The sequence below is a fragment of the Phaseolus vulgaris genome, chromosome 9 (genome assembly GCF_051622355.1).
Source record: "Phaseolus vulgaris cultivar YP4 chromosome 9, ASM5162235v1, whole genome shotgun sequence".
Classification (NCBI taxonomy): Eukaryota; Viridiplantae; Streptophyta; class Magnoliopsida; order Fabales; family Fabaceae; genus Phaseolus; species Phaseolus vulgaris.
Window position 1 is genome coordinate 33,244,276 of NC_143506.1, and position 21,638 is coordinate 33,265,913.

The window sequence follows — 21,638 nt, forward strand, 5'->3', positions numbered from 1 at the left end:
GAATCCAAAGCCGAACAAGAGCACCTTCGTGCATAATCCTTATTTGAACAACAAAGGTTGAGGGATGATGCCGAGGCATCAAGGCGACTGATGGAAGAAGCCCTCAGAGCGAACAAAGAATTGCAAAGGGCGAATGAAGATCTAAGGAGAACGCTTTTGGGAACGAGGTAGGAGTCCAACGACCAGGCAGGAAGGAGAAGAAGGGCGGATCCCCGAACTTTCAGCCAAGGCATCATGGAAGAACCTATCCCACTAAACATCGTAATGTCCAAAATGCCCCCATTCTTAGGGGTAGAGGTCCCGAAAACGCACCTAAAGGTTTTCCAGGCCCAGATGCTAATCTCTGGGGGCTCAAACGTGGTCAGATGTAAGATGTTGCAAGCCATCTTTATTGGAACGACTCTGTGATGGTTCACTAGGACCCCGAATGGCGCAATAAATTAATTCAAGGAGTTTTCCTAGCTATTTGAAGAATAGTTTGCAGCCAACATTGTCAGACCTCCAAGGATGGTCGACCTCTTTGACATTAGGCAGAAGTAGGAGGAACCCCCTAAAAGAGTACCTGAACCTTTTTTGCGAAGTCTTAGTGTGCCCACAAAACCCACGAGACAAAATGGTGGTGGACGCGTTCGTGAAGGGTTTGCGAGGAAATCCTTTTAGTGACTCTCTACTAAGAGTACGACCGATGTTGATGACCAAAGTAAGGGAACGGGTGTCAATCCACATTATAATTGAGGAAGTTATCCAGAGAAAGAAGTCAAACGAGCGCTACCAGGCCGAGTATAAGGAGTGCACGCAGGACGCCCCACCAAGGACAATCGAGCCCAAAGTCAAGTGATCGGAGAAGAGGTATGTGGCTTGTGTGGCTCAAAAGGAAGACACTGGAAGACGCATGTCGCGACTGCCCTCACTTGTGCTTAAACCCACCTTGGACTTCGTTATATCGCTCGCTCGCCTGCTAGATGAACGAGAGGTGTCATCCAAGTTGGAATTTCCAAGGAAGACTAATCACGTGTTGGGCCCTAAGAAGTTCGCTTGGTGCGCTTTTCATCAAGCACGTAGGCATGACACAGAGAGATACCAAACACTGCAACATCAATTGACGAGCTTGCTAGAGAAAGGTCACCTCAGAAGATTTCTGCGCTCCGAAGCAGGCGCCAAGGCTGTTCATAAAACGAAACCACAAGATGACAATCATGTGGCGCCCGTTTTGGGAGACTTTAATACCATCGTCGGAGGGTTCTCGAGGGGAGGGCTAACCTCAACCAATCGGAAGCGATATTCTAGAACCGAATTGATTTTTGAGACAATAGAGTTAAAGATGACTGTGGCCCCTGCATTTTGTTTTTGCGATGGCCTACCTCGAAGATGTATATCAAAACGACCCAGTGGTAGTCATTGTCGTCACTATGGGGCGGAATGTCCACCAAGTGTTTGTGGACCAAGGGAGCTCGATCGATGTTATGTTCTGGAACACCTTTGAGGGGTTACAGATTCCTTGAGATCAATTGCAACCTTTTGAAGGAACGCTCGTGGCTTTTAATGGAGGATAGATAGAGGTTTGAGGCTATGTAAATCTACGCACGACCTTTACCGACGGGGAGGAGGAAAGCACAATCGACGTTCGATACATCGTGGTAAATATCCCATCCTCATATACCTTTTTGCTGGTGTGTCCTTCTTTGAATCTGTTGGGAGCGGTCGTATCATCTCATCACTTAAAAATGAAGCTACCATCCCCCTCCGGAAGAGTGATAACGCTCAAGGTAGATCAGAAAACTGCTCGAAAATGTTATAAGAACAATCTGAGAAACCAACGACGGACGTATGAGATCACCGTCTTCGAACACCAACCTGACCTAGACGTCGACCGAAGGGATGACTAGAAGAAGAGGCGACCCGAACTTGTGGGAAAGGTAAAAGAGGTGCAGGTGAATGGAAAGAAGTTTAAGCTTGGCGAATCGGTCGAGGAAAGCTTTGAAGCTGCTTTGAAAGAAGTGTTGCTATGACACATAAGTTCTTTTGCACGGTCGGTTGCCGATATACCAGGTATTAATCCTGATTTCCTTTGTCAAAAGTTGTCCATTAACCCGCAGGTAAAGCCGGTAGCACAGCGAAGAAGAAAGTTCAATGATGAAAAAAGACAGGCTATAAGGGAGGAGGTCTGAAAGTTGGTAGAAGTGAACCACATTCGGGAGGTTCAATATCCTAGTTGGTTGTCGAATGTGGTAATGGTGATGAAGTCCAGTGGAAGGTGGAGGATGTGTGTAGACTTTACCGACCTTAACAGTGCATGCCCGAAGGACTCTTACCCTTTGCCAAACATCGACATCCTGGTAGACAATGCTTCAGGTCATGGTTTCCTCAGCTTTATGGACGCCTTCTCAAGGTACAACCAAATCCAAATGCATCTGTTGGACGAAGAAAATACCTCCTTCATGGCCGAGTCTGCCAACTACTGCTACAAGGTAATGCCTTTCGGTTAGAAAAATGCAGGTGCGACCTATCAGCATTTAATGTATAAAATTTTGCAACCTATGATCGGGAGGAATATTCACGCTTATGTAGACGATATGGTGGTGACCTCGACCCAAGAAACAACACACGTGGCTGATCTCGAGGAACTTTTTCGCACCATTGTCGAGCACGATTTAAAATTAAACCCTGAGAAATGCATATTCAAGGTTCACGCAAGGAAGTTTTTAGGATTCCTATTTACGGAAAGAGTTATAGAAACAAACCTAGACAAATGCGCAACCATCATCAATATGACAAGCCCAACTAGCACTAAGGATGTCCAACGCCTCATAAGAAGGATGGCGGCATTGTTGCGTTTCCTATCAGCCAACGGAGACAAAAGGTAACCCTATTTTTGTGCCTGCGAAAAAATGACCGTTTTCAATGGTCGACATAATGTGAAAAAGCTTTCCTCTAACTGAAAGAGTACATTTCCAACCCGTTAGTTCCTGGTCGACCCGTACCTAGATAGACGATCAGACTCTACCGATGCGTAACCGATCGAGCCATCAGCTCGGCTCTTGTTCAGCTTCACGAAAGAGGATAAAAACCCATCTATTATGTGAGCAAGGTATTACAGGGAACCGAGATGCAGTACCAGTCCATTGAAAAGACAACATTGGCAGTCATCTTTACGGCGAGGAGATTGCGTCACTATTTCCAGGGGTTCACCCCCTCTGACAAGTCCTAGGAGAGCCAGACATGGCTAGAAGAATGGTCAAGTGAGCGGTAGAATTAACCGAATTCGACATCCATTTCGAATCGCGTGGATAGCTGAAGGGGCAATTTTTGGTTGACTTCCTCGTCGAAATGATGCTCGATCGGTCACCACCTAGCGAAGATTTCATGTGGAACTTGTCGATCGATGGAGCATCCAACACAAAGGGTAGTGGAGCCGACATCATCCTAGAAGGGCTGCAAGGAGTTATGCTAGAACAAACACTCCGTTTTAACTTCAAAGCGAGCAACAACTAAGTAGAATTCGAAGCCTTAATAGGAGGAATGTTGTTAGCCCAAGAGGTGGGAGCTCGACGTTTGATCGCAAAAAGCGATTCGCAACTCATAGTCGGTCAAATAGTTGGTGACTTCCAGGAAAATGACCCTCACTTGTCCCTATACTTGAAGTACATCAAGATGCTGGTAAACAACTTCGTGTTTTTTTATCTTGCCATGTACCTCGGGAACAGAATTCCAGGGCTGACTTGCTGTCAAAGTTGGCCACCTTAGGAAAAGGGAAGGCCCACCAGACCGTCATCCAGGAAACCTTGAGGACGCCAAGAGTAACGATAGGAGACGCAACTGAAGAAAGCACTATTATGGCATACATAAGGATGAAGGACACCTGGATGACGCCCTACGCATTGTACTTGTCGGACGCCATTCTGTCGACAGACGCCGAAGCAGCAAAGACGATAAGGTGGAACGCGAGACAATACACCTTGGTCAACGGCCATCTCTTAAGGACTGACTATATTCACCCACTTTTGACTTGTGTAGATGAACAACAGGCTAATCGGATTTTGTCCGAGGTACATAACGACTCATGTGGGAGTCACATTGGCGAGAGAGGTCTTTCCCTCAAGATTGTGCTAGCAGGATATTACTGGCCTACCATGAAGGCCGATAGCAACCTTTATGTAAAAAGGTGTGAACAATGTCAGAAACATGCGGAGTGGCACTATGTACCCGCAGAGGAGCTGCACTGCATATCTCGACCATGGCCTTTCCACACATGGGGGATAAACATCCTTGGATCTTTTCCTCAGGCGGCACGACAACTAAAGTATCTGATCGTAGCCGTTGAATATTTCAAGAAGTGGATAGAGGCGGGACCTGTGGCGATGATCACAGTGCAAAAGGTGCGAAGTTTCATATGGAGGAACATAGTATGTTGTTTCGGGATACCAAGGCAAATAATATCAGATAACATGCCAGCAAACAGGTGGAAGAGATCTGCAACCAACTCGGCATTCGGCAGGTTTTTCCTTCGGTTGAACACACTTAAACAAATGGCCAAGTCGAGGCAACAAACAGGGTGTTACTAAGAGGCATAAGAAGGAGGTTGGAAAAAGCAAAGGGTGCTTGATCGGATGAAGTTCCCAGAATCCTATGGGCCTACCACACCACCCCGCAGTCCGCAACGTGGGAAACCCCTTTTAGTCTGGTATATGAAACGGATGCCATGATTCCCGTAGAAATCCAGGAGTCTTCCCAACGAGTCCAGAACTACAGCGAAAGAAGCTCTAATGAAGGTCGACGTGCCGATCTGGATACAATTGATGAACTTCGTGAAGGCGCCCGAATACATTCACTCAAAAGGAGGGTAGAGAGGCAACACAAGACCAAGTTGTTCCCTAAGCAATTCAAAGTCTCAAACTTGGTGCTCCGAAAGTCTCACTCCTACCAAATGGAGAACAAACTATCGCCCAAGTGGTCCGGACCATACAGAATACAAGAAGTCGTGGGCAATGGAGCCTATCAGCTAGAAACCCTGGACAGAGGTACTATCCCGTGAACATGGAACGCCTCCAATCTAAAGTTTTATTTTAGTTAGCTTCTTTAAAATTGCTCATGTAATAGCAGTACGACACTCTTTTCCCTTGAGTTTTTAGAAAAATTTTCTCAAGGATTTTTAATGAGATCGCCTTTTTAACCAAATAAAGCTGCTAGTTTTTAATATGTTAAGTATAATAATGAACCTGAGATGTTCAGTCGTCACGAACCAAAGTTCTTAATCTGGTTAAGTATAATAACGAACTTGAGATGTTCGATCGTCACGAACTAGAGTTCTTAATCTGGTTAAGTATAATAACGAACCTGAGATGTTTGGTCATCACGAACTAGAGTTCTTCAATTTTTAAACTTTTTAACCCCTAATAAACTTTTATTGTATTTTCTACACAATTTTCATAACTCATAGTTAGTCGTCTAAACTAACGTTTAGCTAAGTGGCTCTTCTTCTACACTCTTCTTAGTATAGTCTATAAACAGACATTTATAGACTCACTGAATCAAAGATTTTGAAATTCTTGGGTAGAAATTTTTAATCAGTGAAATTCTAAAATAACATAATAACTTTAGAAAAGAGGTTTAATAAAGTTAACATTTTTTTTGCAAATATTTTTGAAAAACAAATATCAATAAGTAGACGTTCTAACATATTATCACGACTACACTTTTAAAAAGACTTTTTAACATAACTAATTTTCCAAAATATGAGTTTAAAGGTTTGTCAAGATAGACAATATTAGGGATGGCAAAGCGGGGCGGGCCATGCGGGCTGGCCCACGGCCCGCAGGTAAAAAATGCGGAGCGGGCTAACCTTTTCAACCCGCTAACCCGCATTAGCCCGCGGGCCAGCAGCGGGGCGGGGCGGGCTGACCCGCTAACCCGCAAGAAAAAAAAATGTCATTGTTTTAATGTGTGCAGATGACGGAGAAGATGATAATTATGAAAAAATGAATGAAAGTTCTTCTAAGGCGACATCCAATGTTATTGAAATAGAAGAATGACAATAATGTTTATGTTTAATGTTTTTTAATTAATGCTTATGTTTATGTTTAATGTTTTGGAATTAGGTATGTTTAATGTTTTGCAAGCGGAAGAATAGTGATATTTGATATTTATCTTAATGTTTAATTTTTTTATGTTTGACTATGTTTGAAAAGGAAGAAAAAAAAATTGGATTTGATAATAACAAATATATAGGTTTAATTTGACAATTTTTTAAGAACAAAATGTAAAAAAAAAATATTTAATTTAAAAAAAAAACGCGGGCTGGCCCGCAAACCCGCGGGCCAACTCTTATGCGGGGCGGGTCGGGAATTCTAACCCGCAATAACTTTGCGGGGCGAGCCAATGCGGGACGGACTGACCCGCTTTGCCACCCCTAGACAATATATAGGTATAATAGAAATACAAAAGAACAACTTGTTTTATATTTTGTTGAGTTTCCAAATGACAAGTTAGTTGTTGGAACAAAATGGATCTTTTGTAACACACTCGACAAACAAGGTAACATCATAAGGACAATGCTAGACTAATAACAAAATGTTACACATAAACTATACAAACTTATGCACCAGTTGCAAAAATTGAGAAATCTTCATCTTAATCTCATATGTTGCTCATAACAATATCAAGTTGTATGTTGTATGTGAAAAGTACATTTCTCAATTATGTCAAAAATATCTTTTAAGAGATTTTCTCTATTTTTTTTTTTCTACATTAAAGTAGTTGATAACAAATACTAGTCTTCATTTGGACACACTTAAAATCTTCTTTTAATTTTTATGCTTCAAAAGTTCATCAAGAAATACATCTCCATATCTATTTTCAGTTATTCCTTTATTTTACATAATTTAAATATAAATTGGATAATTTATTTTCTCTTGTTTTATGAATATTACTATATTCTATATTCAATCCTAACATTGCCTTTGTTGTGAATGCCTTAGGGAGCTTACTTGACGAACACAAATTTGGGTCATTGGAAATCCCTTAAGAGGGTTATGTGTTATTTATAGGGAACCGATAATCATATGATTCATTTTCTAACAATCAGAAAAGTGATCTATGTATTCTACTTTTACAAATTTATCATCCATTAAGCAAATTTACTCGAATAATCTCAATAGTTTTCTAGAAGGTGTTTTCACCCTCATAAGAAAGGTTCAGTAGTGCTCATAGAGATGAATACTGAATCCTTTCACAGGAATGCATCTATTACCAATTATTCTGTAATTGCATTGTTTTCACATGATATACTCTGTATCTGTGAGTATTGATTTCTAAAATGGTGGCTGAAAAATCAGAAAGCGTACAAATAATGTTACAAACAGTAAACCTGAAGCAAAGAGAAGAATGTTGTTATCAAAGCTACTGGTCACAAAATGTAGATCCACTTTCATAAGAAACCAAAGCAGGTAAATGCATTACTAGTCACTGATGTGATATTTATCAGTCTTGTGAGCTAACAGAATCCAAACATGTGTTACCAAACCTCCACCTCTCCTTATTTGTTCAGAATGATAATCTGTTGAGCAATTAGCTGCAGCATAACACAACATCTCCACCCACACACTGCATATGATCTGCCATCTGTTCTCCCTTAGCATCAAATTCCTAGCCAGTCTCTGAGCATCCCAAAGCATGTTCCATTTTGATGTCACAACAGTTTCTGATTTCCTCTCTGAATTTAAATACTGGGGAACTCCTTCCATTCTCAAAATCCTACATGCTTCTTTTTCATCTTTCACACATTGTTCTTTCTTTTCCATCAAACCCTTTAGTTTATCACAGGCGTGTTGAAATACTATCTTGGCAGTGGTGGTGGATAGCATATGAGGGCGCATAGCAAGGAGGTACATCATGTAGTTGGACAATAATCTGGCCATTTTGATTTTGGGGCTTGAAGCATTGCCGTGAGCATCTGAATAGTAGCATATATCTGTTGCAATGTGCCATATTGTGATGCTTTTGTCGAAGTCTCGTTTAACACTCCATTTGATGTCGTTGAGCGAGTCATACCTGCTGAGTGACCACTCCCCTCGTTGGTTGAAGTGCTTTAGTCTTCTGACTCCATCAATGTCTTTCATTTCTTGGACTATCAGAGCTTTCAGCTCTTGGGGAAATTTTATGCGTGTCCTGCACCTGTTCTTTCTCAACCCCACATCAAAGTCCCGGAATTTTAGAATTTTTCCACACCTTATTGGCTTGTCATGAATGCAAAAGCTTAGCAAGTTGAACTGTGGCAATGAGTTTGAGCACCTTTTCCAACTCCTGGCTCTGGGTCCAAGAATTCTGAGGCATGGAATCATGAATGGAAGATCTTGGTGCTTGATCATTTGAATTATGGCCCAATCTGAGAAAGGTAATTGTGCAATCTGGTATGCCTCCATGAGAACTGCTCCTCCTAACACCCCAACTATAAAACATGCTTTCCAATGGCGTGAAAAGTCTTGCCTAAATATGACTGAAAATCCACACAGTGTTAGCACTAAATTGAAAAAGCTTATGACACGAAGAATACAACCTGGTTTGGTATAGATTATAGGTGCCTTGGTGTACAACACATCGTACATGAAGCTCAGCTCTGCATCTGTGATGTGGAAGATGTCTTCTGGAGCATACTCATCTATAGACATTTGGGGTAGTGATTCATACAGAGGCTGGTAGAGCCAGTGCTCACGATGAGGCTTCAATGAGATAAAGCGGTAATACGCCTTTAAAATCAACTCTATGTTTGGAATATCCTCAGGAAGGAATCTGAATAATGCAGGCATGTTGGCTTCTTGGTCAATCTCTTGAATGGTGATTATGCCCGATCCTTTACTAAGTGCTGACTTTAGAGCCCAAACAACTTCTCCATGCTTGATTAGTCCAGATACAAGTAATGGCAAGTAGAGAAAAGAGAGTTCTGAATGTGTCCAACTCTTTATGATGATCCAAATCACCACAGCCACTTGGAGAACAAGTGTGAGCAACTGCCTCAGCCCCAGTCTGTTATCTTCAATTGAGTATGCAGTTATGGCATCTGGATTTCCAATTTGCACCAGAAGCAATGGTGCAAAAAGTGCCTTCAGTTCACGTCTTATGTTGCGTTCGTTTGGATCACTTTCAGGTATTACTGTAAGCTTTCCTATGATGATTTTTTGAAGGGAAGCAGACAGCAAGTAGGTGAACCAAACTGTGAACCTTATCCTCATACCTGGAATGTCCTTTCTGCGGCTTCCATACACTGTGAGGATCACTTGGATGGTGAAACTCAATAGCATAAGCATTTCCAGGCCCCAATTATCCCATAGATCCTGTACTTCTTCTGGAATGAAACTTACGTGCATGTTTTCTTAAATTGTAAGATTATGTTTGTGTGTGTAGATACTTGCATAAAACACCTTTTCATAAAACACCTACCACATAGAACCTTGAGGATCCTTAACTTGCCATGTTTCTGCTCGTTCATGTGCTGCACTTGTGGATGCTTGCCTTAGTTATAAGCTAATAGCGCATTACCAATCATTCTGGATTTGCATTATTCTAGTTGAACTATTTTCTTACTCTACATTTCACACGGATCATGAGAAGCTGAGCACTTTTTTAAAGGGAAAAATTGATGGATTGTGTTACTCAACGAGTACTGTAGAACAAAACAAAAGTAAGGTATTCTTGTAGTGAAGGTTCTATAATACAAACATTTTCTCATTATGTTGCTTAATGATAACAGGGATAGCAGCAATGACAATTAAGAAACAGATTAAGAAAAACCATAAAGCTGAAAATTGTTTGCCTGTTGCATAAGGCACGTCTGCTTTTAATCTTTTATTGATAGAAACGAGTTATAAAACTGCAGCCACTGGAGTCACGTGAGCATGGCATTAAAGCAAGTGATTCTTGAGGTTGTGTTTGCCTCACCAGTCATGAGGAGTAGAGATTAAACTCTCTGCTTTGTGTGCAATTCACTCAGTTTCAGCAATTACAGAAAAATTCTCCATCTTAGCCATATTAAATTATTATTATTCTTTATATTTATTTGTATATTGTATATTTTTTAATTTAATCTCTAAATTAAATTTAACCTATATTCTCCACATTGAGTTTACAATTAACTTTTTTATATACTTTTTAATCATTTTAAAAGTTTTATATAAGTATATGTATATATAATTATTGTAAAAATATATTATAATAATTACCAATATTGATATATACATATATATTAATGCTATATGCGTGTAACAATTAAGACACATCCATAAATGTATTTGTTTCAACTTCGTTTAGAAATAATGTTATATCTAGTTGAATCAATTTTTTCCAAAACATTTATAGGAGAAAAAAAAATTTAAAAACTCAAACTTTTTTATATATTTATTTATAATAAGCCAATTTGCAGAAATTTTACTGCAGGTATATATATTTACTATGTATTTTTTATATTTTTTCTATTTGTCCCACTTATCTTCATAATTTTATGGTATAAAACTAATTGTTCTTCAAAGATAGATTTTTATTATTGTACATATGCGGCGTGTTTATTTTTTGAAAATATTTTTTTAAGGATATGTGGCATCGTATTGTGTTTAGTTTATGAATTCGTTTTATTTCGTTCATTATTTTGATTTTGATTTTATTTTATTTGTTGTTTTAAAATTGTAGATTTTTATATTTGCTTGCGTCTATTTTTATGGAAAAAAATTAACTAAAGAAAAGTGAATTAAAAAATTAACCTTTTATATCAATTAATTTAGCCGTTTGCAAAAATGTAAAACTCTCCTAAGATTATCTACTTGATGAAGAACTAATTTGAAATATTTAAATTTTTTTGAGTAAGCTCAACAAAGTGCACGTAAACTTGTGATAATTGAAGTAATGAAAAATTGTTTTTTATTCTAGTTTCAGCCAAATGAATTACGTCTTGTTTTTTTTTTTTAAAAAAAACTAAATTTTTTAAAAGGCTCTACTATAATAAGAATATTGTGTAAGTATTTTTTTTTCTATTGCTTCTAACTAACACAAATATACAAAATCACTTCTAACTAAATATACAAGCTTAGATTCTTTATTTTATACAAAATCACTTCTAACTAAATATATAGATTCTTTATTTTATTGTGAGATAAAAATAAAAGTTTTTCTTTTTCTCACCAAGTCGCTTTGTCGTATTAGATACAACAAAGAAAAAAATGTTGCTTTGAAGTATAAGAAAAGCTCTTTAAGATAACATATGAAGCCTAAGTACTCCTAGAATGAGAGAACTTGGTGAAAATTTTACAAATATGGTTTACTCTTTATTACTTTAGTATCAAATGATTTAAAGTTTTAACCCTTAACAAGTAAGCTTAATAATATATATATATATATATAAAGGTTATATCATATGATTTTATGTAAGTGATAGTTGTTCTGCTTGGCGATGATCTTTAGGATTCATGAGTAAGATCATTGTTTTTTGCGTGTTGATATTCTATTCAAATGTTTCAGAGCATAATTGAGAGTTGGTAGTTTTTTATCTATAACTTTTATTTTTCATTCTTTTTGTTATGTATGAAGAAGATTTTCACCTTATATATAGTTTTGTCCTTATGGTATGACAATGTATACAATCTAGGGAATATAATGGCTAATGGTAATGTACCCACCAAGCAGTCATCCCAAAAGAGAATATTTTCACCAGATTCGACTTTCCACTCGATATAATTATCAAATTAGTTTACTTGTTGCCCTTCCTCACATGCTTCTCCACCACTTTGATTCATCATTAATTCTTCTATTCAAACTAAGATTCTTCCACGATCCATACTTAGATTCTGGAACCTCCTTCCAAAGCCTATGATTTTCGGTGCCTAGTCTCCATTTCAATTTTGCTAAGAAAGTCAAGTTGAATTTTTTGATATCCCTTATTCCCAACCCTTCCTCCTTTGGTTTACATATTTTTTTTCCCATTTAATCCATGTTATCTTCCTCACTTGCACTCCTCATCCCCAAAGGAAGTTCCTTTGAATTTTTATGATAGCTTTGCATATATTTTTGGGTGCTTTGAAAAATGACAAGTAAAATAATGGGATAGCAAAGATGACCAAATTTATTAGGCAAACTCGCCCAACAAACAATAGTATTTTTCCCTTCCATTTACAAAACTGTTTTTTTATTTTACATGCCAGAACTACATTCTCTTAAGATTCCCACCTACAGACATGCCTAAATACTTAAATGGGACATCATATAACCATAATTCAGAATCTTAGAGAATTTTCCCATTGTATTTGGTCTATCCACATACCACCTATCTTACCCTTATGGAAGTTAACCCGTAGTCCTGACAGTAACTCAAAACATCTCAGTACACTTTTATAATCATAATATTTTGTAGACTGAGCTCACATGAAAATAGAGTGCCATCAACAAATTGCAATAAGTTTACTTTTACCTCCTTACACTCAATCCTAACCCATTGGTATAATTTCTTTTGGACCACCTGTCTAACTAACCATGCTAAGTCTTCTGCGGCTATAAGGAAAAGAAAAGGGGGTCATATGGTCCCCTTGTATAAGCCCTCTAAAGGGATTTATTTTCTGTGTTGGGCTTCCATTCACTAAGATTGGTATTATTGAGGACTTCATACATGTCTTTATCCAGCCTATCCACTTGCTACAGAAGTTCAATCTCCTCATCATATAGTACATGAATTCTCAATTGATTAATTTGTAAGATTTCTCATAATCCACTTTGACTATGACTACTCTTTTCTTCCTCTTTCTACTCTTTTCCACTACTACTAGTGGGTTATCTTTATTGGGAACCATTGTTATGAATGATGCATTACATCCCCTCAGTATGTTACCAGTATTTTGGAAGTGGTCAACAACTTCGACTATATCTTGTTTTAAGGTTTCCTAATTATCCTTAATTATAAGAAAGTTTGAAACCATCAAGCCCTAGACTCTTAGTACTCCCACACTAAAAGATTGCTTCCCTATTTATGCCTCCTCAATACAACTTATAATCCTACTTCTAATTCTATATTATTATCTATCCTAATACCAATTCCATCTATAGCACAAAACCTATTTTCAAAGAAATCTTTTATCGCTTGCTTAACCTTAGGAGGTTCCTCACACCAGGTTCATTGGTTGTTCACTCTTTTCACTTCATTTTTCATTCTTCTCCTCCTAATTCTAGAATGAAAATATTTAGAAATAGGATCACTCTGCTATAGTCATTTAGTCTTAGCCTTTTGTTTTAGGGTTGAGACTTCCTTATTCCTTACTTCTTTTAACCGACTGAGCAGGTTTATGCGTTCAACCCTTGTTTCCTCATCTAAGCTACTTTCATTGTACATAAATCTTCTAACTACTTAACAATTTATTGTTTCTTAGTGTTACATGCATCCAAAGACCTCCTTATTCCATGTTCTTAGGTTAGCTTTCAATCTCTTCAGTTTCTCTTTTAATATTACCATTTCATTCCCTTGTACAATGTATGAGTTCCAAAGTGTTTTTATCTTTACATTAAACCTAGGAATAATACTACATGCATTAAGCGTCCTGAAAGGTTTGGGTCCCCAATTAACGGATTTAGTCTTTAAAACAAGTGCATAGTGATCCAAGACTTGTCAAGGCATAATATATTACTTAGAGTTAGGCCACTTCTCCATCCAATTAGAGGGTGACTATAATTCTACATATCCTACTTTTAGTTGTGTCATTGGGTCTAAACTAAATATATTTCCCCTCACTAATGACACATCAAATAACTCAGCAAACTTATGAATTCATTAAAATCCCCTCAGTTCTCTTTTATTACTCCCCCAAATTTATCCCATTTTTTTCACTATACTTCCTAACAGCATTAAAATCTCCCACTAGACACTGGTGTTTGCAAATTTCTTCCAATTTTAATTTAGTTTTTTCATCATTAGAGGGTGAATATACATTTAAGAAAAAAATTGGTTACCTACTATTATCATCATGTATGAATATTATTTATGTTATGTAAATGTTTTTTTCATTTTAAATATTTATATTTATATATGGTATTATCAATGTTAAAGACCAAATCCTCTTTTTACATAAAAAAATTACATGAGATTTTTGAAAAAAAAAACCTTCTAGTTTCATCATCCTTTTAAATTAGTTTCTCTAAGTCCATGGTCATATTAGATTAGATATGTTCAACCATCAATATAATCAGCATTTGAACTTAATAAGGATATACAAAGATGATTCTCCAATATAAAACTAACTTCCATAAAAATAACACTAAACAGTCCATAATCAAATAATAATTTTCACGCAAAGAAAACTTAAGACTGTAGGAAGCTAAATAATTTGATTTACACTATTAAGGGAATGATGCAAAATTACAAAAAGAACATCATGAGTCTGTCAAGGAAAAAAAAGTGATAAAATATGGTTATTTTGCATCTTTTGTTGTGCTCTTTCTTGAGATGCTTATTTTGTTTCCAACTACAACAAATAAAGAACTTGCCATGCATCCAAGATCAGTTTGTTCTTTTCTGATCAGAGTCTCACTATCAACAAATTACTGTTCCATATTCACAAACTGAGAAATATAATAAGCCTGATGAAAAAATAAATCAGAAGCAACTCCAAACAATCTTCTACTTCTGGCGTGCATTTTCAAGTCTCAAACTCATCACAATGGAACATATGGGGCACAAAGCTGTTGAGCTCGCTGAACATGTTTTCAGCTCCTTCTCCATATATATTGGAATCTTCACACTCGAAATAGGTCTGAATGTCATCGGGAAATGTGCACGGCAGCAACTCAGACTCCGACCTTTCCGTCGACAAATCCGCGGCGGAAGTCATCTCCATCATCTCCTTGAACTTGGACGACTGAAGCAAAAGTCCTAGGGCTGACGTGGCGCCAGATGGTCGAGGCTGAGCCATTGTCGATTCTTGACTCTGGAAAAAATTGAACCCTTGTTGTTCATTAGAGCTTGGGGTAGAGTTGGTCTCAGAATTAGGGTTAGGGTTAGCGTGAAGAATGTTAGAGTTCACAGTGTTATCGTTGTTGTTGGGCTTAAGCCACTTGATGTAGCGGCTAAGGTCGAAATTGGTCACGGCGTTGAGTCCTCGATATTCAATAGCTGCCATGTCATATGCTGTGGCAGCTTCTTCTTGTGTTGCTGTAAATATCGAAAACATGATCCATTTAAACTAATTTTTCATAAATCACAACAATTATTTGTTCTAGCTAAAAATTAAATAACCAAAATTGTTGATATACATAACTAATTTCTCTCTTTTTTTTTCCTTTCTCAATATAAATAAAATTGTACTACTTTAGTTTATCTTTAAAATTTGTTGATTTTGATTTTCTTTTTCTTTTTCTACATTAACATTTATTTAACCTTCCTTCCATAACTTTTAATTTGAAAAATTTAACCACAAAAAATTCGTTCTAAAATTTACATTTAAAATGTGTGTTAGAGTGTACAATGTTATAGTTTTTCTTAAACTTTTCTTTATATTGTTTCATTTATATTTCTTTGTAATGTCATCTAAATTTGTTTCCTTTAAATTTAAACTCAGATGAAAATTATCGTAAATTTTCTTTATTGAAATTAGGTTAATATGAATACTTTGTATATACTAAAACATTATTTAATGTTCAAAGAGTTTTTAATAAAATAAAAATAAAGTATAATTAAAAGAATATTCTTAAAATGACAAATATTTTTCTTAAGAAAAAGACTATTGTAGGGAAAAGAAACAATCTTAAGCTACTATTATTATCGTAAAAGAAGAATTGAGGGTGAAGTGTAACATTTACTTAATTTACTTACGATAGTTTTAATTATTTATTGGTTCAAATCCTAACTCAAATAAAAATAATATTATTAAAAATTTTATTTAAAAAAATAAAAAAGAAGTGGTACCGTAAGTTCCGAGGTAAAGATACTTGTTGCCAAAAACCCTGCCAATCCGAGCCTCCCATCTTCCGTTATGATGGTGTCTGAACATTATCAATCAACAAATTTGAAAGAAAAATAGAAATAAGAAATCATTTTTTATATGATAATGCATTTTACGTAAAAAAAAAAACACTATAATATTTTTTAATTTAATTTATTTCCAACAAGTGATATATTTCCAACAATGAAACTTTATAATCATATTTACTTGAATCTAAATTTAAAAGAGAAAACATCCAAATGACATGAGAAAAGAATAAAAATGAAAATAAATAAATAAAAACAAGAGAAATCCCGTAACGTTATTGTAAAACACATTTTTATGTAAATTTCCAAATGAAAATTTTCTGTGGTTAAAATTTTCAGACTAAATGCTAACTTTTGTTAAATAAATATCAAGTCTCAAAAATTTTTCAGATAAAAATCTGTGAGGACAATTTAATTGTTATCTAATAAATAAATAAAAAACTTTAAGGCCAACAACTTCTCTTAGAAAGATTAAAAGAAGAGGAAAGTTTAACTTTTTATCAAACAAATTAAAATAAAAAAACTTCAAAGTCAACAGTAACTATTAGAAATATTAAAAAAATGTGCCGAACGTCTATTAATATTAAATTTTTAATAAAAACTATAAAAGACTATTATATAGGAACCTAGGGAGTATTGTATTCCCTCCCTATCTATTTTCAATTAAGAATTATAATATTTTTTAAAATTTTAATAAATATTCATAAGATATTATATTTTATTCTACTCATTTCTCTATCACAATATATATATATACTAATTAAAAATTAGGTAAAATGAAAATAAAATGACAGAAAAGCAATTAGCTTTGTTTTAAATATAAAAAATTACAATTAAATAAAATATTTTTAAAAAAATTGAACACCTAAAAGAGAGAGGAGGAAGTAGAATGTACTTTTACCCTTTTTTTCATAATTTTTTAATTAGAAGCGGTTTATATTATGTTTTAAAAGAATTATAAAATAAAAAATTTAGAGATAAAAAATAAAGTTTGATAATTTAGAGGGCAGAAATAATATTTAATCATAAAATAATTTCTTCTCTTCATTTTCATCTATTAGTTTTGTAAAAATTAAGGAATAAACTTTTTTTAATTCTAACAAAGAAGTGAAGCAGTAAACTGTATCTATCACAATAAATATATTTAAAAATTTGCGATATTCAACTCTATAAATAACGAATAAATAGAACAATATGCTTTTTTTTTAAATTGCATTTTTTTTTAAATGTAGGGAATAATACCTTGCAACACCTCTGTATTTAGACACTCCACGAGAAAAACCGCTGCTTTTCCTGCAATTTATTTTAATTTTTTTATAAAGAAGGCGAAAATAAGGTTTTGTTGAAGCATAAAAGAAGGTGGAAGAAAATTTACCTTCTTAATGATCCAATGTACTCTTCCCGTGATTGACACTCCATTTCTTTCACTTCATTCTGGTAGGTTGATAACTACAAATGGGAACAAAAATATGTTATTTTTTTTTTCTTTCTCAACATTAACACATTTTTGTTACGAAAAAATAATTATTTTTCTGAAGTATACTTTTTCTTTAAACATAAAAAGAAAATTTCCCCCATTTTATTCATTAAACTGATCATTCACTAGTGTTGTCGCAATTCGATTAAGAAAGTATTTAATTTGGTTTTTCTTTCACAAATAGTGTAATAAAATAAAATTGGACAAGTGGTATTTGTCAGGTAAAATTTTAATTTCATATTAAATTGAAGTTGTATTTGTAGAACTTTAATTATATCAAATTCCATGTACAATTTGTCCAATTCTAAAATAATTTATTTTCCAATTCAGAAAATATCAAATTAAATTATATCATTTTGGAGAAAAAAAACCATCTAATTCGGATTTCTGATTTCCTTTCTAGTTTTTCTCCTCAAAGAATTTATGATTCCCCAAAAATAAAGAATCTATTTTGATAAATAAAATGGACCTTACATTCTTAAAAAAATAATATTATTTGAGAAAAAGTTGAAAATGACTAGAGAAAAGTGTTGTTTGAAAAGAGAAAGAGAGTACTGGAAAATTAAGGATGGTATCTTGACCCCAGTACTTCAATGCTGCTAGATCATAAGCGTGTGCTGCAGCCTCTTCATCGTCATAAGCACCTTCAACAACACATTATATATGCTCCATTAATTATTCCATTACTTTTTCTGTTCATAAACACCAAATCATGTAATATCTTAGGATCACTATGCAATATTATGGAGACATACCGAGGTAGACTAACGTAGGATGCGAAGAACCATTGCCAAATCCAAAGGAAAAACGTTAGTGACTTCATCATGATAACTACTGCATAAAAATCTGAGTATATTCTAGCTATCTAATTAGTAAAAGAAGAAGAAAAAACACAAAAAAGGACATGGCTAGACAGGATCATGAAACCTTGTCGTCCTTTCTTGTTCTGTGACTCATTCCAGCAATTCTTGTCCCACAAATGAGCTTCATATCGGCCTGTCCATCGGTGCCTATGAAATTGTAAGAAATCAAGGGAACACATGTTATCGATGTCCCAATAACAAGAAAATAAAAAAATGTATTTGTAAGTTATAGATTTAAGGTAATAGCAACAAAATTACGAATTGAAATGATAAGAAAGGGAGACCTAACCTAGTGACTCCTCTGTATATTGAGCTGCGTTGAGGAGGGGAATCTCTAGGGACACTTCTTCTTGTTCGTTTGACCTTGGTGGGGACAGTGTTGGTTGCGTTAAGGTTAGTGTTAGTGCTTGCATTGGTTTTGTTGTGTCTTTGGTGCTTCCCCATGGAAAGAAAGTGAGAGCAGAGAGAAGGATATTTTTGATGGAAGAGAAATATGACTTAGTCGTGAAATGAAGAGGATTTTAAAGTGAAGGAAAAGGGAAAAATTGTGCTGGCAATTACAGGGGATAGCCGGCTATGGATCGTTGTTTCTGGCCGTCTCCCCAACCGGCTCCACTGCTAAATTCTTTCTTCCTTGTCTTTACTTCAACTTTCATTCTCACATTATTTACATTCATTAAGTTTTTTCATTTGTTTTCTTCCCACATAAACAATTATTCTCTGTTATTCATTGTTTTCTATTCTTTAAGATATAGTAAAATAGTTTCATCCACCCTCATAGATGACACGGGAGGGAAAGGAGTTGAGAGACTGTGATGATGACAACTTGGTTGGATTATTAGTTTTTTAAATTCTAGGAGTTCTATGAGTGCCATTTGAAGGTTTTTGCATGGATGTAGTGTAATTTTTTCCGTATGCTACAGTTTTGGGTAAAAAAACAAATTTCTACAAAGATGGATAAGTTGTGTACCACTAGGATGATTTTATTGGATGGTTTTGTGAGAACATCAGCAATTTGATGATTGGAGGAGATTGACAATAGTTGAAAGAGTTTGGATTGTAGTTTTTCACGTACAACATGATAATCTATTTTTATATGTTTTGTTCTTTTATGGAAACTTGGATTGTGAGCTATATACCTTGCTGATTGATTATCACAGTAGACAATAATTGAGTTCTGAATTTTTATTTTGAATTCATCGATCAAATATTTTAGCCATTGAATCTCACAAGTTAGAGTAGCGAGTGCACAATATTCAGCTTCAGATGATGATCATGATACAGTAGATTGCTTCTTGGATTTCCAGCTGATCAAGGAGGAGCCCAAGAAAACATAAAAACTAGTTGTTGATCGCCTAGTTTGTGGACAGCTTGCCCAATCTAAATCGCAAAAATCTTTGAGTTGGATATCATAATTTGCAGGAAAGAAAATCCCTTGTTCAGGAGTTCCCTTAATGTAAGGTAGAACTTGATGTGCAACATTGTGATGTTATGAAGTAGGTGCCCGCAAGAATTGACCTAAAAACTGAACGCAATAACATATGTCGGGTCTGGTGTTTGTAAGATATATTAGCCTCCCAATGAGTCTTCGATAAGCAGTAACATCCTTTAAGATAATTCCTTCTTAAAACGTGTTTTTTGTATCCTTCATCATAGGCGTGACACAAGGCTTAGCAGCAAGGAGACCAGCGTCATTGACGATGTCTAGAGCATATTTTCTTTGCGAAACATGAATGCCCTCATTAGATCTGTCTATCTCGAGACCTAGGACGAACTTTAAATCGCCCAAGTCTTTTACTTTAAAAACTTTGTTTAGGTGTTGTGTCACTTGTTCAATGTCAGATATAGATTTTCTTGCAAGAATAATGTCAACTAGCAACATAGTAAAACTGTTTTCATAATTTTTTATGAATAAAGAATGATCATAAACAGATCGAGTGAAACCAATTTTGTTAAGAGAAGAAGTAAGTTTAGCAAATCATTGTCGGCTTGCCTGTTTCAAGCCATATAAAGATTTAACTAGCTTGCAAACTTGTCCAATTTTGACCTTGATGCCACATGGAGGTAACATGTAAACTTCCTCATTTAGTTCCCTAGGTAGAAACACATTGTTTACATCTTTAGAGAGAATATAACTTATAAATGCTTATTTATATAAGAGAAAAATGTCATTGGTAAATGTTTTACAAATAAAGTTCATTCTCTCTAAGGGCCTGTTTGCTTCCACATGAGTACTATTCACGAAGACGGAAATGAGAAGCATCTTCTTGTTTGTTTCCAGTGATGCATGAAGGAGAGGAGAAGTGGAAATGGAAAGTTGAAGGGTTTTTGGTTCTTCTCACTCATGAAGAGAAAGTTGAAGGGAAGAGGAGAAAGTTAAATAGATTTATCTAAATTACGTTTTTACCCTTAATATATATAATAAAAAATAATTAAAATCATTTAACTTTTCTAATATTTTTAAATAAACTGTACATAGCCAAATAAATAATAATAATAATGTAAAATCTTACTAATACTAATAATATAAATATTAAAATTAATTTATAAAATAATAATAATAAATGCAAATCAAATAATTTTAATAAAGAATAATAACAATAATAATATTAATTATTTTTATTTTATTTTATTTTATTTATATTAAATATTAATAATTTTATTAATAATATATATATATAATTATTTATAAAAAATAAATTTATATAATAATAAATAATATTAATCATCTAAAATACTTAATTAATTTTTTATATATTTCTATATATATAACATAACATAATTTAAAAATTCACATATAATATTAAAATTATTTAAATAAATTAACTTAAATAAAAAATAAATTTTAATTAATAAAATTATACTTTAATTTTAAATTATAATTAACTAAAATATAAAATAGGATTAATCATTATTTATTCTTTTTTATATACAAGGGTAAAATTGTAATCTTACAAACTTTACTATTCAAAATAATTTATAATATTCTTACAACTATCACATCACTCACAAATTTTAATAAACTTTCCTCACACATCCACTCTAACATACCCCAATCCAAACAACCTCAACTTTCTTCACACTTTCTTCACACTTCCACTCTCACTCACCCTCAACTTTCCACTCCCCCACACCCTCTAATCCAAACACACCCTAAGTCGTCTAGTAAATAATCTTATAATCTAACATGTAAAAGCTTTATGAAAATTATTGCATGCACAACCATAAATTCATGCAAAAACACTTATAATCTTTTGTCTAAAATATGACATTTGGAGCTCGATTGTTGATCTTTGTCTTTTGTATCAAGTGT

The 21,638-nt window shown here is 34.7% G+C and overlaps 2 protein-coding genes across 2 annotated transcripts; both read right to left on the reverse strand.

The window, feature by feature from the left end:
* Positions 1-7,328: 7,328 nt before the first annotated feature.
* Positions 7,329-9,475, reverse strand: LOC137822391 (uncharacterized). The gene has a single exon (XM_068627278.2). The coding sequence runs from the start codon at positions 9,357-9,359 to the stop codon at positions 7,455-7,457; it is 1,905 nt and encodes a 634-aa protein (XP_068483379.1). The 5' UTR covers positions 9,360-9,475; the 3' UTR covers positions 7,329-7,454.
* A 4,860-nt stretch (positions 9,476-14,335) lies between these two features.
* LOC137821661 (AP2-like ethylene-responsive transcription factor At1g16060) lies at positions 14,336-18,799 on the reverse strand. Its single transcript, XM_068626361.2, has 8 exons — positions 18,615-18,799; positions 18,390-18,472; positions 18,218-18,226; positions 18,018-18,106; positions 17,361-17,434; positions 17,228-17,278; positions 15,923-15,999; positions 14,336-15,169 (listed from the first exon to the last, which is right to left on the reverse strand). The coding sequence occupies exons 1-8, from the start codon at positions 18,767-18,769 to the stop codon at positions 14,658-14,660; spliced, it is 1,050 nt and encodes a 349-aa protein (XP_068482462.1). The 5' UTR covers positions 18,770-18,799; the 3' UTR covers positions 14,336-14,657.
* Between the last annotated feature and the right edge of the window lie 2,839 nt (positions 18,800-21,638).